This window comes from Choloepus didactylus, chromosome 9 (assembly GCF_015220235.1).
Source record: "Choloepus didactylus isolate mChoDid1 chromosome 9, mChoDid1.pri, whole genome shotgun sequence".
Lineage (NCBI taxonomy): Eukaryota > Metazoa > Chordata > Mammalia > Pilosa > Megalonychidae > Choloepus > Choloepus didactylus.
The window spans coordinates 45,797,776-45,814,160 of record NC_051315.1 but is presented as its reverse complement, the minus strand read 5'-3'; the positions used below and the strand labels follow the sequence as shown (position 1 = coordinate 45,814,160).

Genomic DNA, 16,385 nt, shown 5'->3' with positions numbered 1-16,385 from the left:
TCAAAATAGGAAAGCTCTTTGGACTGTTTCCTAGAGATTCACAGCTCCCAGGGATATCATAATTAAATGCACATTCCCTCAAATGAAGCATCGTTTTTTAAAGCCCAGATTTACGGAGGGATTTAGCATGTGTTCTAATTTAGAAACTGAAGCTTAGGAACATTTGTGAAATATGAGAAATGTCCATTGAAATACTGCTATGGTAATCTAATGAGTGAGAATATTCCTTGGGCCCACAGACTTCTGCATTTTAAAAAATTTTCTCTAAATGTGGTTATATTAATAGATGGGTGATGAATGCTTCTGGAGTGCTTCTTCAATAGTGGATATAAAATTTGACTGTAGGGAGTTTTTTTCTTTTGGCCATTTTATGGCTATTGGATTAGGTCTGGCTTATAGGAAGGCCATTGCCAGAATTTATTTATATTCCCATACTGCCAATTTAGTATTTAAATCTGAATAAGTTGTCTGCAATACTGGGACAACAATTGTCCAAAGCTTTGTTTCAACAGCATGGTGGTTTGTTCCATCTCAGAATTGTCTCAGTTTCTCCCTTTCCCTTGCTCCTTAGGCCCTCGTCTCACTAATAATGCTCACTTGTATTCCTGCTGTTGATATCCGCTTTCCAATCCACCTCTCCACACTGAGTTACCTTCCACGGGGAACAGAGATTTCCTCTGTGCAGAGTGCCTCGATGACTCCCACACTGCCAACCGCATTTGTGATTTCTGGCCTGGCATTCAAGGATCCCTGTTTTTGGGTTCTAAGGAGTCTCTTAAGCTTCATGTACAAATATTCTCATGTGCAGTTATTTTCAGTATTTTCCCTTTCCTTGGGAATGCCATAAATATTTACATCTCTATCCCTTTGTTCCCATTGTCCATCCCACCCTCCAACCACCCCTCCTCCTCCATCAAAACCTCGGTTCCCTTCCAGTTTCTCCCAGTGGCATTAATTGTGTTCTCCTGCAGTCTCTCCCTTTGTTCTTCTACTGTAATTTATCAAACACACTGCTTTGTGTTGCATGTAGATGCATTTGTGTAACAATAGTGAGAGCAATAACAGCAGCAATATTGATGGATAGTTACTATGCAGTGAGCTCTGCTTTAAGTGCTGTATGTGCAGTTCCTTCTTGAGTCATCTCCACAGCCATAGGAAGGCAGGTACTCTTATTTTCCCAGCTTTAACTGAGATACAGAGAGGATATAATCACTCAGGAGGTTAAATAATGGAGCTGAGAATCACATCCAGGCAGTCTAACTCTCCACCACAGTTCTGTACCCTGTGCTGTAACCTGCAAGATGGTCTTGCAATAGTGGAGCTGCTTCTTGGTTTCTAGAGTCAGGGCAAGAGGTGAAAACTCATCTATAGTCATAATTGCCCTTGAGTGTCTCTCTGGAAGGCACAACTTTTGGCATAGGCACATTGTTTTTCAGGAAGATCAGCCTGACCTAGTTTTTCCTCAGATGCTGGAACAGACGGAGGTTAAACAACAGATTAATAAGACTTGGTTGTGTTGGCAACTGTGATGTACAAGCAATGCTCACCTGGAGACAGTGGACTTACCCTTAATGGGCAGAAGCATGTGGGAACTGAGACTCACCGAAGGAAGGGCACATCACGCAACCCCTGTCATACACATGGGGCTCACAGGCTCCTTGGGCAAAATGCTCTAGATATTGCTATGCTATGCAAATAGCCACTTTGCATGCACAAAGGACTTGTGATGCCTCTCCACTGCACACCGAGGCCAGGAATGATTTCCGCACGTGCTAGGTGCCCAGTGAGTATTTCTGAGATTGGATTTAATCACATGGGAAACTTGAATGTTACCTGTGCAATGTGATTCATGTAACATAAATTATGTTCCTTTAGTGTGATCACATAGGACATTTCTTATTACCTAATGATTTATGTAAATTCTGAAATTCACAAGATCTTTTGCCCTCATTATAATCACAGCCACATGGATTTATCTTACCCTGCAGTCCTTTTTTAGTTGAGAAAGATGATAGAAATGCACAACTTTTTTTGTTAAACTTCTTTTCCTGCACTGCCAGTTTTCTGCTTGCAGACTTTAAGGTTTTCTGTGATCATTTTCTTTTCTTGCAATCAAAAGAGCATATTGTGTTTTGAATATCAGATCATGATTTCCCCCCACCATTGAGGATTGCTAACTATAGCCCCCTCCAAAATACATAATTAAGATGTGTGTGTGTGTGTGTGTGTGTGTGTGTGTGTGTGTGTATACACACACGCACACAACTCTGGGCCCTCATTGTTTTCCCTCTAATTAAACCTGTAAGACACTATCTTTCAAATGGGCTAGTTTGAATTTCAGCTCTTCCTTCTGCTGTGTCTGGGGTAGAAGTTAACGGATAAGTGAGTGATGGGAGTCTGTAATGTGGTGGCAGGCACAGTTCTCTGGGAGTTTGGGAAACTGGTTTTTACTCTCAGCATCTTCTGAGGCTCAGTGTGTGACTTTGGGCTGAAGTTTTAACTTCCTGAGCATTCTTTTTTTTCTAATAACGAAAACCAAGTGTGAGTTAATATAAGAATTCCACTCTAAAATTTTGTTTTATAATCTCAAAAACTCACTGTTTAATCAGTCAATTTCTCAAGACAAATTGGAAATAAATGAGGATACTCACACAAGACATTAAATTACAAATTGTTGTGAATTTAACCAAGCCCTGGGCTATTTAAAAATTTACCAGCAGCCTGCTATGTTTCTAGTATATAGAAACATTTACTGTGTGTTAAGCATCGTATTAAGCACTTACATGTACTAACTTTTTTACTTTCCCAATAACCCTGTGAGATGCTTTACAAATGAGGAAACGGAGGCACTGAGATTTTAAAGTGACTTGCCCAAGGTCACCCAGTCTAGGGGATGGTAGAGCTAGTACATGAACCCAGGTAGTGGGCTCCAGGGTCTGGCTCTCCAGATCTCTGTGCCCTGCAGTACAAGGTCCTCACCCCTCAGCTGGCAAAGTTGCCCAGTGTCAGGTTCTTGGGAAAGACACCAATTAGAGGCTCACAACGGGCAGTGACTGCATTACTTATGATTTTGGATTTTATTTCAAGTCTTGAGGAGTCTGGGAGGATAGTTTTGACTGTTAAATAAGAGGTTTCCTCCCTAATCACTTTTCTCCCCTTTTTATGAACACATCCAGTGGCCGTGCTGGCATTCCAACTTCTAGCCCCTGTTCAGCCTCTACCAATGGCAGAGCACTTTGACTCAAATGCAAATATCCCATAAAAGTGCTCTGATAATTTCAAAGCAAGTATAGTTATGTGATTCACATTTGAGAAACAGTTAAAAAAATTCTGCTTGTTTAAAAGTTATTTTTCTTGACGGTCTAGTTAACAGGAAAGACAAATCCTTCTCTAAGACCTGGAGGATTTAGGGAAGGTGAGAGAATGACCATTAATTTGTTTATTATTTATTTATTTAATCAGCGGCTGCTCACCCTTGGGGGCAGAAATTGGTAGAGGCTACACAGATATACCGGTTCTTTAGCTTGTTTTGAGTGGGGCTTTTATAGTTTGGGATATTTATTTTTGAGACTAAAGATTAATATTATTTGGTTTTAAAATTATAAAACAGGAACATTTTCTCCAGTAACTGTAGCTAATAAGAATACTATTTAAATACATATTTTTGATTTGTCTTACTGGTAGCTAAGGGCTCCCGGAGAAACAACTCAGGGAAGACAAAGACAGATTGGAGAACAGGGAAGGAGGGAGGAGTGACAGGGGCTGGCCATGGAACTTGGTCCAGAGGAGGAAGGTGGGAGAAAGAGGCAGGAGCAAGGTGCTGTGTTTGCTATTCAGTTTGTTTCGCAGATGTCCCATAGGTGCATATGTCAAGATGTTTTCCCCTGAGGAGAAGCCAGCTTGTTTGAGATTGGGCAGTGTGGTACAGTGGGTAAGAGTATGGGTTCTAGAGCAGACTGGCTGGCACTACTACTCACCTCATCTAACAGTGGTGTACTCTCCCTATTTCCTGTGGTTGTTGGAGGATAAATATAAAGTGCTTGGACTGTGCCTAACTCATAGATAGTACTCAGTGATTATTACCTGCTACTCTTGTTATTGTTATTGATGACAATCAAATTGGAGACCTTTCTTTGCTTCCAGAGCCTTTCTGTGCAATGTGTGGTGTTCTTGAACACCTAGTGCCCTCTTTAAGTTGGTAGAAACTTAATAGCTATGTGGTCTTTGGCCAGTCACTTAACATCTCCCAGCTGCAGTTTTATTATCTGAAAAATGAATGTGATGTCTAGCTTACTGGTCTGCTGAGAAAAATCGAATGAGAAATTATATGTGACAGTGACATAAATTTTATATGAAGTACTAGGTAACTAGCTATAAGGCATTTTTTTTATGCCTTCCTTTTATCCAACTCTTTCACAAGTCATTTAATTCTTCCTCAAGCCATCTCTTTGTCTTTCATTTTTTTTTCTTTTTCTTTTCTTTTTTTTTTTTTTAATTTGCTGTTCTGTTTATAATTCCCAAACTTCATTTTCCATCTTGGTTCATACGTTAAGAATAAAGCTTGTGAGGTACCTCTGTTGCAGAAAAGGCAAGCATACATGTTGCAATTTATTGGATAGGATAGGCAGTGCCACTGTTCTAGAGTTCTTTCAGTGTGCTCACAAGTCCCTTTCGGAGTGTCTAGAAAAATCTCTTTCTATCTCTTTCTCCACTTCTGGTAGCTTCTCATTTCTCTTCAAGACCCGTTCGACTGCCATTTCTTGGTGGAGACCTATTACATGTAATATGAATTATTATAATTGCCTATTCTAGGCACATACTGCTATTTGCAGATGGCACAGTCAGAGAACTTATCACATTATATTGTAATTTTTTTTCATTTTTGTATCTTCTGTGTTCTTTTCTAGCCAGCAGACACTGTCATATTGGTGTGTGTGTGATTTTCTTTTGTTTTTTTTTTTTTGTATGATTGACAAAGAACATCATAGGAATTCATTAATTTAATTGATTCCTTCCTTTATTATTTGATGAATGAGTCATTTAATCCAGACTCACCCTCTATTTTACATCTGAGCAGACTAGACTAGACTAGAGAGCTTAAAGGAATTGCCTGCTAATACATAGCAGATTACAGGCAGTCAGGACTACAATCTAGGTCTCAAGGTTCTGAGTCTGTGCTGTTTTTGGGTGGTTGACGAATGATCTGTGTTTAGAATATCAACATGACGAAGAGCTTGATACTGTCATATGTGAGCACAAAGATATTATTTCTGTTGTTTCTGTCTGAATCTTAATGCAATATAGAATATTTTTTAAAGCTTCTCTTGTATGGAAATGAATATGAAACTTTCATATTCATTAGCAGTGTCCTTTTTTTTTTTTTTTTTTTTTAAATTAAATTCAGTTTTATTGAGATACATTCACATATCATACAATCATTCATGGTGTACAATCAGCTGTTCACAGTACCATCATGCAGTTGTGCATTCATCACCCCAATCTATTTTTGAACATTTTCCTTATACCAGAAAGAATAAAAATAAGAATAAAAAATAAAAGTAAAAAAGAACACCTGAATCATCCCCCCCTTACACATCCTATATTTCATTTAGTTTTTGTCCCCATTTTTCTACTTATCCATCCATACACTGGATAAAGGGAGTGTGATCCACAAGGTTTTCACAATCACACTGTCACCCCTAGTGAGCTACACTGTTATACAATCGTCTTCAAGAGTCAAGGCTACTGGGTTGGAGTTTGATAGTTTCAGGTTTTTACTTCTAGCTATTCCAGTACATTAAAACCTGAGAGGTGTTCTCTGTATAGTGCATAAGAATGTCCACCAGAGTGACCTCTCAACTCCATTTGAAATCTGTCACCCACTGAAACTTTATTTCATTTCATTTCGCATCCCCCTTTTGGTCAAGAAGATGTTCTCAGTCCCATGATGTTGGGTCCCATGATGTTGGGTCCCATGATGTTGGGTCCCATGATGTTGGGTCCCATGATGTTGGGTCACATACTGTTCTTAATAACAAAAGTTAGTAATCAACCTTCTGGGAAACTACTTGGCAGTGTCTAAAAAAGATGAGTGAATCCATTCCAAGGACTGTCCAATGGAAATTACTTCACATTTCAGCAAAAAACATGTAAAAGAATGTCCAAACCAGCATTATTTTAATAGCCCAAAATTGGAAATGACCCGACTGTCCCTGAAAGCTGGGATGCATTAGAAGGCGATGACATCATATCCTGGATGACAACGCAGCACTGAAAATCAGTGAACTGCTGTTTCAGGCCTCACATGGATTGAACTCCCAAAGGTGCTTCTGAGCAAAACAAGTCAGTACAAAGGAGACGACCGTGATGGTTCTATTGCTAGGAAGCTCAGAAGCAGGGAAACCTGTCTGTGGGTGAGAATCAGGAAAGTTGGTTGACCTTGGAGGGCAATGACTGAAGGTGCACAGAGCGGAATGTGGATTGGGTTCAGTTCATTTTCCTTGACCTGGATGGGGAGTGAACTCCCTGAGTTGTGGACTTGCAATTGGGGTCTTTTTGTGTAGGTAAACAAAAATTCTAAAATATTTATATTTACATGGGTTTCTACTTCTGGTCTTCCACCTCGTGTTGTCTAAGGGAGATGTGGGTCGTCTTCTCTCCAGACCGTGAAGGCCAAGGCCAGTGTGATGAGGCAGGAGCCTGAGGGAGCCCCTGACCCATAGCAGAACCACCACGTCCACCTGAGCCTGCCCACCTGCAACCTGTCTGAGAGAGGCCTCCGAGCCAACCTAATCCTACTGAACAGAACCCACTAGGCAGAAGGGCTTGGCCATTTATTTAAATTATTATTTTAAACTGATCTCTTTGATATGAAAGATAGGTTGAAAAGAGGCCAATGTGGCAGTAAGAGATGCTCCAGGGAGGCCCAAGAGGAAAGGAAGGGCCCTACAGCTGGGAGGATTAGGAGAGGTGGCCACGTTTGAAGCCCCTCCTGCTAAACCCCCTCCTGCTAAAAACCCCTGGAATGGCCACAGTTCCCTGATGGGTAAGAGGCAGAAGACCTCTCGTGCTGAGACCTCATCCGTCTCTCCCCACTCGGCCTTGCGGTGATTTGGTCCCTGCTCCTTCAATGGACCTCCAGTGTTCTGGCTGCAGAACATGATGTGTCCATCTTGAATCGCACAATCACTATGGGCCTGGTCCTTCCTATGCTTTAAAGAAGGGTTGAATGATTGTAGCAGTGTCCTTTTAAGGAATAAATCCCATTATTCTCTGTTGGTGCCTCTGTAAACTTTTCCTGATAGTTGGTTAGTTTACTTATTTTATATTATAGATGATGTCTACTGTATAGGTCACTATTTCTAGGTATAAAGGTTATGTGGAATTCTCATATGTGTATTAATTTTGTTCTTGCTCTCTCCAGGTTTCATTGCTTCAGACATGACATCAAGGCACTCCAGTACCCAGTTGTGGTTAATTACACATTATCATGAAATGGGATCGTTGTACGACTATCTTCAGCTTACTACTCTGGATACGGTTAGCTGCCTTCGAATAGTGCTGTCCATAGCTAGTGGTCTTGCACATTTGCACATTGAGATATTTGGGACCCAAGGGAAAGCAGCCATTGCCCATCGAGATTTAAAGAGCAAAAACATCCTGGTTAAGAAGAATGGACAGTGTTGCATAGCAGATTTGGGTAAATTTTTTAAAATACATTTTACTGTTTTTACTTTTATAGCACTCCAATGTTTAGCCAAGTTGCATCCCCCCACCCCATTTTCCTGACATTTTGTTATAAATATTTTCAGACTTGCAGAAAAGTTGAAAGAACATTACAGTGTACAACTGTATACCCACAACCTAGATTCTACCATTAATATTTTACTGTTCTTAAGTTTTATCATATACTTACCCATTCCCTATCCATCAATCCATCTTATTTTTTTTGTTAATTTCAAGGTAGATTACAGACAAAAGAATACTTTTCCCTCAAGACATCAGCTTGCAAGGCAGGATGTCATTAATTAAAAGTTCATTCTTTGCTTACTTTTTCTCTTTGCAGATTAAATTTATATATCATGAAATACACACAGATCTTAAGTGTGCATTCTCTGAGTCTTGGTAATTGCTGTATAACCCAAATCCCTATCTGAATGAAAATCTTCCCATTACCCCAGAAAGTCACCTCATGTTGGCTCAGTCAGTTCCTGCCATACTCCATCTTCAGAGGCAACCAATACAGTTAGTTGCATTCCTATTTCACAAGAGTAGGTATATGATTACATGGAGTAAGTACACACAATTGAATAACTTATGGAATGAGTTTCTCATAAACATGACTTCTGAAACCATATTTTCTTGCCTTGCTTGTATGTCCTTCTGAAAGTAAGGCAAAATTATCAAATAAAAAAGAAGAAGACTGTCAAACGAATTTGTCCTTTGCCCTGTTGGGAAATCTCATTCTTATGGTGTTGGGGTGATGCTCAGTGTAGCTTTAATTGCATTCTAAGTATAGTTTGTAGTGTTATTTTGTATGAAACCATTTTTATCTAAGACTCCCAGAATATTTGCCAAAAATTTGTGCTAATGAGAACCAAATTAAAATATTGGTTATTCATTTCATTGAACCATTGAGAGTACTTGAGTAAAAATACTTGAGTAAAATACTTGAGTAAAAATAATTTATATTATATTAATATCATTGTAATTATTGTTAGACTGATAAAAGTTTAGACATCATTAGCTTTAAGTATGTAAATGATAGGTTCATTTTTGTTTGTTTTTAAACGTAAGGGATTTGACATGTCAGGAAGATTTATCTGATCCTTTAAAGTCTTTGCTTTCATATTGAGAAATGATTTTACAATGTTTCTTTATGTGAGGGGGAAATATTTAGGATAAGCATTGGAAGGGCATGGCCCTAAAGCTTTTGGGGAGCAGTTGTAGTTGTACTATAGGAGTCAGTGCCATGGCTTTGAGAGCCAGAGTGATTTGGGTTAGAATCCTGAATTTTTAAATTATTCACCCTGTACTTCTTTGCAGATATCCTAATTTGCATACCTTACCACAGTGCTGACAGTGCTTACACTCAGTGCAAGGGCAGGGGGCATAATGTAAGGGGACTTAAATGTTTGATTCTGTACAGTATACTTCTGTATTGTTTGAAAATTTCACAATAATGTTACTCATATGACTAAAAAACAATTATGCCTGCCTCACAGGGTTCTTACCAGATTTAGAAATTATTGTGACTGCCTGGCAAATAATAAGCCCTGAAATGGTAGTTACTGGAATCATCCAGTGGACCAAGGAGGATGGACCAATTGAGGCAGCTATTGGCTTTGGTTTATGAGATGTGGTGGGGTTGGTAACGTGGGCAGCTTTTCAGTAAGTCCATCTAATTAATTCTACACCTAGTTCTCTTCTGGCCTCCAGGCTTTCAACTGGACCATGGGTTGGCATAGAAATCTGTGTTAAGGAGTCATTTATTCAGGGGGTAGATGCATAGTATAGGAGATGGCACCTACAGGTCCATGATTTATTATGTACTTTTTCACTTGTAAAGTGACATTAAGGATCATTAATTAGAAATAGTGTTCTATTATTAATACTGCAAAAAGGCCACTATCCCATTTATTTTTCTTTTTACTATAACAGAAGCCAAACATACAGAAAGGTGGAAAGAATAGTATAGTGATTACTCATTACCCAACATCTAAATTCAACAGTTGTTACGATTTTGCCATGTTTGTTTTTTCTATATATGTTTGTGTGTATATGTTTGCTAAACATTTTGAAAATTGTTGCAGGCATCACACACACTTCAAAATGTTTCCCCCGTACTTCAAAATGCATCCTCTAAAAAGTCCATTCTCCCACATGGTCACAGTTTCTTTATCACATCTAGAAATTAATGATAATTCTCTAATTTCATTTAATTTACATATGTGAATTTTCCTTTTTGTTTCGGACAAGAATTCAGTCAAGGTTCCCACATTGCATTTGGTAATTAGTAATTAGTTATCTATTAATATGTAATATGTTACCTCTAAAACTTAACAGCTAAAAATGACAAAAATTTACTATTTCACACAGTCCTTCAGGGTCTGGAATCTTAGAAAGGCTTAGCTGTGGCCCAAGGTCTCCTGGGGGTTGTAGTCATCTGAAGTGGACTTCCAAGATGGCTTCTTTACATGGCTTTAGGCAGGAGGCCTCATTTCCTTGCCATATGGGCTTCTCCACAAGGCTGCTTGAGTGTCCTTATAACATGATGAGTGAGCCGAGACAGAGCAGACAGGAAGCCATAATGCCTATTATGTCCTAATTTGGAAATAAAACCATCATTTTCTTCATGTCTTTTTGATGGTCCAGTCCACACTCAAAGGGAGGAAATTTAAGCTTCATCTTTTGTAGGGAGGAGTTTCAAAGAACTTATAGGCATATTTTAAAACCACGATAGTTGGTATCTTCATATTTCATTTAAAGTGTACCTTCTTTATATTCTGGTATTTTGACACACTTTGGTTCTGGAAATGGTGGTGGGGCATATATGTATACAGGAAATGTTCAGAGTAGTCATAGAATTTCAGGATTGATTATAAAAATAAAGACAGCACAACCAGTCTAATTTATTGAATGAAGTTATCAATATCTGTGCTAATTATTAAGGCTGAGATAACATATGTGTTACCTCCCTGCTATTATATGGAGCCAGTGTTGCATAAATTCAAAGCCATGGATTGAGAGGACAAGCAGTCTCTGTAGGTGGCTTAAGTGATTCCTTAGGGATCATTGGGTTGCTGAGGTCTAAAGGGGCTGCTTGTCCTAATTTGACACATTTCATCCTATCGAGTGTCATAGGAATCATTTTCACTTGGTGTGCATATGCATCAGTAAGTGAATCATGTATGTGTCTGTCTATCCCTGCTGGCCTGTGAATAATGCCATGTCTATCTAATTGACTGAGAAATTCTGAAATTAGTCATGGTTTAAGAAAGTGCTTCAAAGCCATTTAACTTGGGAGTTGTGCTTTGAATTGAGGTCCAGGTTAATTTTGCCTGTTCCTGTGACTCTGGGAAAGTCCTGTGGGTCTGGCTGGCCTTATGCTCGGATGAGCAGCTCTTCCTCTAAGGGTGGATGCCTGTAGCCATTTGCACTTTATGTAGTGATAAATTACCTCAAATTTTTCTCACATTGTTTGAAATTTTTGTTTGGAGACTAATGGGAGCTGAGGTGGAGTTTGGGAGCTTATATACTTCTTGTTAAGCCACTTTGGGGCTCACATTTAACATAGGAAACTGATTTTTCTGGGGACTTGAAACTCTGGCCTCATAATGTTTTGGTGCATTGGTCTGCCATTTACCCCAAACTTCGTGTCTCTTAGAACTCTCACGTTAACCTAAAAGATTCAGAATGTTTCTTGTGACGTTAGTCCTTTTACCTGCTCTCACCCCAGAGGTCATCACAAAGGGTGTTACAGATTATTCTGGGTATAAAGCAACAACGACCGTGGAAACCACAAGAGGGTGCTTTGGGTTGGGGTTGCTTTAAGGTCCTTCACTGACCTCCTGTGAGAAAGGAAGTTGAGCTGATGCCACTATCTTGTCTTCTTCCTTGTAGGCCTGGCTGTCATACATTCCCAGAGCACCAATCAGCTTGATGTGGGAAACAACCCCCGTGTGGGCACCAAGCGCTACATGGCCCCTGAAGTTCTAGATGAAACCATCCAAGTGGATTGTTTTGATTCTTACAAAAGGGTCGATATTTGGGCCTTCGGACTCGTCTTGTGGGAAGTGGCCAGGCGGATGGTGAGCAATGGTAGGTACCTGGTCTAATGTAATGTGGTCCTCTAATTCTGCCATCTTTAAAAGGGCAAAAGGGAATATTTAAGTCCAGATTGTTTCTTGAATCCTACTTGGCAAGTTAAAGGCATCCATATTTGATTTATGGCTGATAGGTATAATATAATAGCATTATGTTCTAGATACACAAGAGGAAATGACAGTTGAATATTTCTGGAAGAGACTACTTAACTCCTTGTTTTTCTTTTGAAGGGTCGTATTTCATTGCTTCCTTCCCTCCATCCTCCTATTCTTTCCCTCTTCCCACCTTCCCACCTTCCCTTTTTCTTTGCTCTTCCCACTGGGGAGGTGTAACATGAAGAGAATGTGCAAGTAAATCTAAAGAGGAACTCTGCTATTTTAGATATTTTTACTAGATATTTTCTCAATAAATTGGAATTATTGAGAAAAGGCTCAGGCTGTATTCTCAGAAGTTGCTCACTTGTCAGAAGCAGGCTGTATATTCTGAATGACTCAAATTTAAATTCAGGAAGCCCTGGCTAGGTGGTGTGTGCTGAGCTCATAAGTAGTTTTATGAAATGTGTTGCCCTAGCAGTCAGGGAAGCATTTTTCAATCATTTTTAACCTCTGCCCCCTAGAGTCTACTCTTATGTTTATCATTTGTGTACTCAAATAAATCATAAATACATGCTGAATTTTACTTACATTGTATTCTGGAAGCATTAAGTGTATACTTTCAAATTGTACATGCTCTATCCACCTACAAGGTGGTCCTTATAGCAGAATCCCCTCAATCAACTAAGTAAACTTGTTTATGTCTTCACAACTGTAAATCTCATTTCACAGAGAATGCCTGAAATTGTTCCAAGACAACAGAAGAAAATGCCATATATTTGATTAAGATTCATTCTCAAAAGTTATATTGCATTTTTACCCTCCTCTTACCTGTTGGGTTCCTGAAGTTGAAGTATTAAGGATGTAATGCATGCAGTTGCTAACATCTGTGCCCCATCCCACCTCCTACTGACATTTCCTAGGATTGAGATTTTTGGGGCAATCATCATTTTCATGAATAATTCATCCAGAGATTTGGAGGTTCTGTGAGGAAAGTGGAATTGGGATAACAAAATAGTTTTTGTGTCTGGAAGTGGGCAATAATTACAATTGGGTTGCCTTCATGGGTTGCTTTTGTTCCTAACAGCAGAGTATGTGTGTGTGTGTATGTGTGTGTGTTTGTGTTTGTGTATGTGAACATCCCTCTTGGTATCAAAGTAAGTGTTTGAGATTAAACATAAAAACGTGTGAATTGTAACTTGATCACTTTTTTAAAAAAGTACTTTTTTTTTTGATGGAGTCATGAACATTTTCGTGGTAATTGTTTCTCAATCTTTAGGGGCCATTGACTTGCAGTTTGTGCCATTCAAGTGCCTTGAGAATTGTTTGCAACAGAGAGATTGCTTTGTAGATTTATAAAGTTCTGAACTTTGTCTGAAATTGCACATCAACATTATTTCCCGCCCCTCCCACACCCACCAATAATTTTTGAGTGTCCTGGAACTGAAAATCAAATTCTAATTAGCTTATCTTAACATACAATTTGTAGAAGGACTGGAGTCATAAGAAACTGTGTGATGGGGAACTTGCCCCAGATGAAGGGGAAGCTGACATTCCAAGGCCAGGACGGTAGCACGTCCAGCTGTGGGTGTACAAGGAGCAGAGCCAGGCAGGCCTGCATGATGAAAGCTGAACTTGGCAGAAACTTGGGATTTGAGCTTAGAAAGAACTCATGTTGCAAACCCGTTCCCTGTGTCATAGGTATAAACTCAAATGGCCTTTAAAGATCAACTGTGATTAGTCGTTGTCAGTTTCAGGTTAAAAGTGATCAGTTTACAAATTCAGCTCAATAAATGGTAATTATTTGATATCTCGAATTTAACATTATTATTTTTAATTACAAAGAGTAGAGGCAAGGAGAACGTTTGGCAATTTTTTAAAAAAATTATTGATCTCCCTTTCATAATTTAGACTTTTTGCTAATTTCTAAAATTTTGTGGGTTGAGCTTCTGTTTTGCGGTGTAGGATGAGGTTTGTAGCGGGAGGAGAGGGTATCTTGTCTCATTTTAAACCAGCTACTTTCCCAGCAATGACTAATTTGATATTTTCCCTTCTGTGCCTCTTTTCCCCCTTCTCCCATGAAAATTCACTTGTCTGTGTGCATACTATACACACACACACGTACACACAACCACAAATAAGCTATCTAAACTGAAATCCAAAAGTGTTCAAGGTTGTTTGCAAACCTGTTATTAATAATATTAATATTTTTATTATTACCGGCAAAACAAAAAAACGAATAGAAAGGAAAAAAGAGAAATTTCACCAGTGTCCCAATAATCATATTCCTTTCTCTGTCTTAACAATGCCTCCATGTACGTATTTTTGACATAGTTGTAACCATAGTATAGACTTATTTATATATCATCTTTTTCATATATGTTATTTTTAGGCTGTTAAATAGTCTGTTTTTATATAAATGGTCACCTGGTATTTTATTAATGTACCCATTTCTAGATTGTAAGACATCCTGTCTCCTCCATCTGAGGCTTATAATACAAATCTTTGTGCATATAACTTTTTCATTTGAGGAATTCTTTTATATGTATATTTTATTAGAGAAGTTGCAGATTTAGAGGAAAACCATGTGGAAAGTCCAGAGATCCGATATAACACCTTCCTAAGTATGGTATTCAAGTTACAATTCATGAAGGAACATTTAATAATCGTATTAATAACTATAGTCCATCATTTTCAATAGGGTTCAATATTTGTATTGTGCAGCCCTATGTTTTTGTTTTTAAATTTTTATTCTAGTAACATATATAACCTAAAATTTCCACTTTTAACCACATCCAAATATATAATTCAGTGCTGTTAAATGTGTTCACAATGTTGTGCTACCATCACCACCGTCCATTACCAAAACTTCTCTTTTAGCGAACCCCTTCCCAGGCCCTGGTAACTGGTATTCTAGTTTCTGAGTCTGTGAATTTGCTTACTCTAATTGTCTCATATTAGTGAGATCATACAATATTTGCCCTTTTGTGTCTGGCTTATTTCACTCAACAGGATGTCTTCCAGATTTGTCTATGCTGTCACATGTGTCAGACCTTCATTCCTTTATAATGACTGAATACTAGTCCATCATATGTATATACTACATTTTGTTCACTCTTTGATTGGTTGATGGACACTTGGGTCGCTTCTATATTTTGGCAATTGTGAATAATGCCGCCATGAACAATGGTGTGCAAGTATCAGTTCAAGTCCCGCTTTCACTTCTATTGGGTATATACCTAGAAGTGGGATTGCTGGGTCATGTGGTAATTTTATACTTAAATTTCTGAGGAACCACAAAAATGGTTTCTACAGTAGCTGCACCATTTCACATTCCTACCAACAATGAATCCTTGCTTCTATTTCTCCACATCCTTGCCATCACTTATAATTTTCTGTTTTTTTGAATGGTAGTCATTCTAGTGGGTATGAAGTGGTATCTCATTGTGGTTTTTTATTTGCATTTCCCTAATAGCTAATGATGTTGAACATTTTTATGTGCTTTTTGTTTATTTAAGTCTTTTGCCCATTTTTCTAATTGGGTTGTTTGCCTTTTTATTTTTCTTTTATATTTTCTGGATCTAAAACATTAATGGGATATTATGCCATATTTATTTGATTTTTGTATTGAACCATTTTGAGAGTCTTCTCATTTTTTTCTGAATATATTTTTCATGTATTTTCTTTGTGGTTACCATTGGGTTAAAATTTAACATCCTAAATCTGTAATAGTCATAATTCAACTCATCTTCAATAGCAAACACACTATTCTTGTACCTGTCAGTTCCCCCATCTTTTTTTTTTTTTGGTTCTTGTTATAAATTAGATCTTTGTTTATTGTATGTCCAAAACCATTAATTTATCATTATTTTTTATGCATTGCATTTTAGTGTCTGTAAGAAGTAAGAAGTTGAGTTATATAACACAATACAGTACAATACTACTGGCATTTAAAATTGGCCATATGGTTACCTTTACTGGAGGTCTTTATTTCTTTTTGCTGCTTTGATCCACTGCCTAGTGTCCTTTCCTTTCAGTCTGTAGAACTCACTTTAGCGTTGCTTGTAATGCAGGTCTAGTGGTGATGAACTCCCTCGGTTGTTTATCTGGGAATGCCTTAATATCTCCCTCATTTTTAAGGAAAGTTTGCAAGATTTAATCTTGATTGGCAATTGTATTCTTTCAGCATTTTAAATATTTCATACCGCCACCTTCTTGCCTCCATGGTTTCTGATCAGCACTTAGTCTTATTGGGATTCCCTTGTACATAACTTGTTGCTCTTCTCTTACAGCTTTCAGTACTCTCTCCTTGTCCTTGGCAATGGACAATTTGATTACTATGTGTCTGGGTGTGATTCTCTTTGAGTTTATCCTGTTTTGGCATTTACTGGGCTCCCTGAATGTGCATATCCTGTCTTTTACTAAATTTGGGAAGTTTTCTGCCATTATTTCTTTGAATATTCCTTC

At 38.3% G+C, this 16,385-nt stretch overlaps 1 protein-coding gene across 5 annotated transcripts in view; it reads left to right on the top strand.

The window, feature by feature from the left end:
- Window positions 1–16,385, top strand: part of ACVR1 (activin A receptor type 1) — a 140,373-nt gene that overhangs the window by 109,232 nt on the left and 14,756 nt on the right. For all 5 annotated transcript variants that reach the window (XM_037849957.1, XM_037849960.1, XM_037849959.1 and 2 more), the window contains 2 exons: window positions 7,424–7,699; window positions 11,623–11,820. In XM_037849957.1, coding sequence (XP_037705885.1) covers window positions 7,424–7,699; window positions 11,623–11,820 — 474 coding nt within the window. The remainder of the gene's footprint in view (window positions 1–7,423; window positions 7,700–11,622; window positions 11,821–16,385) is intronic.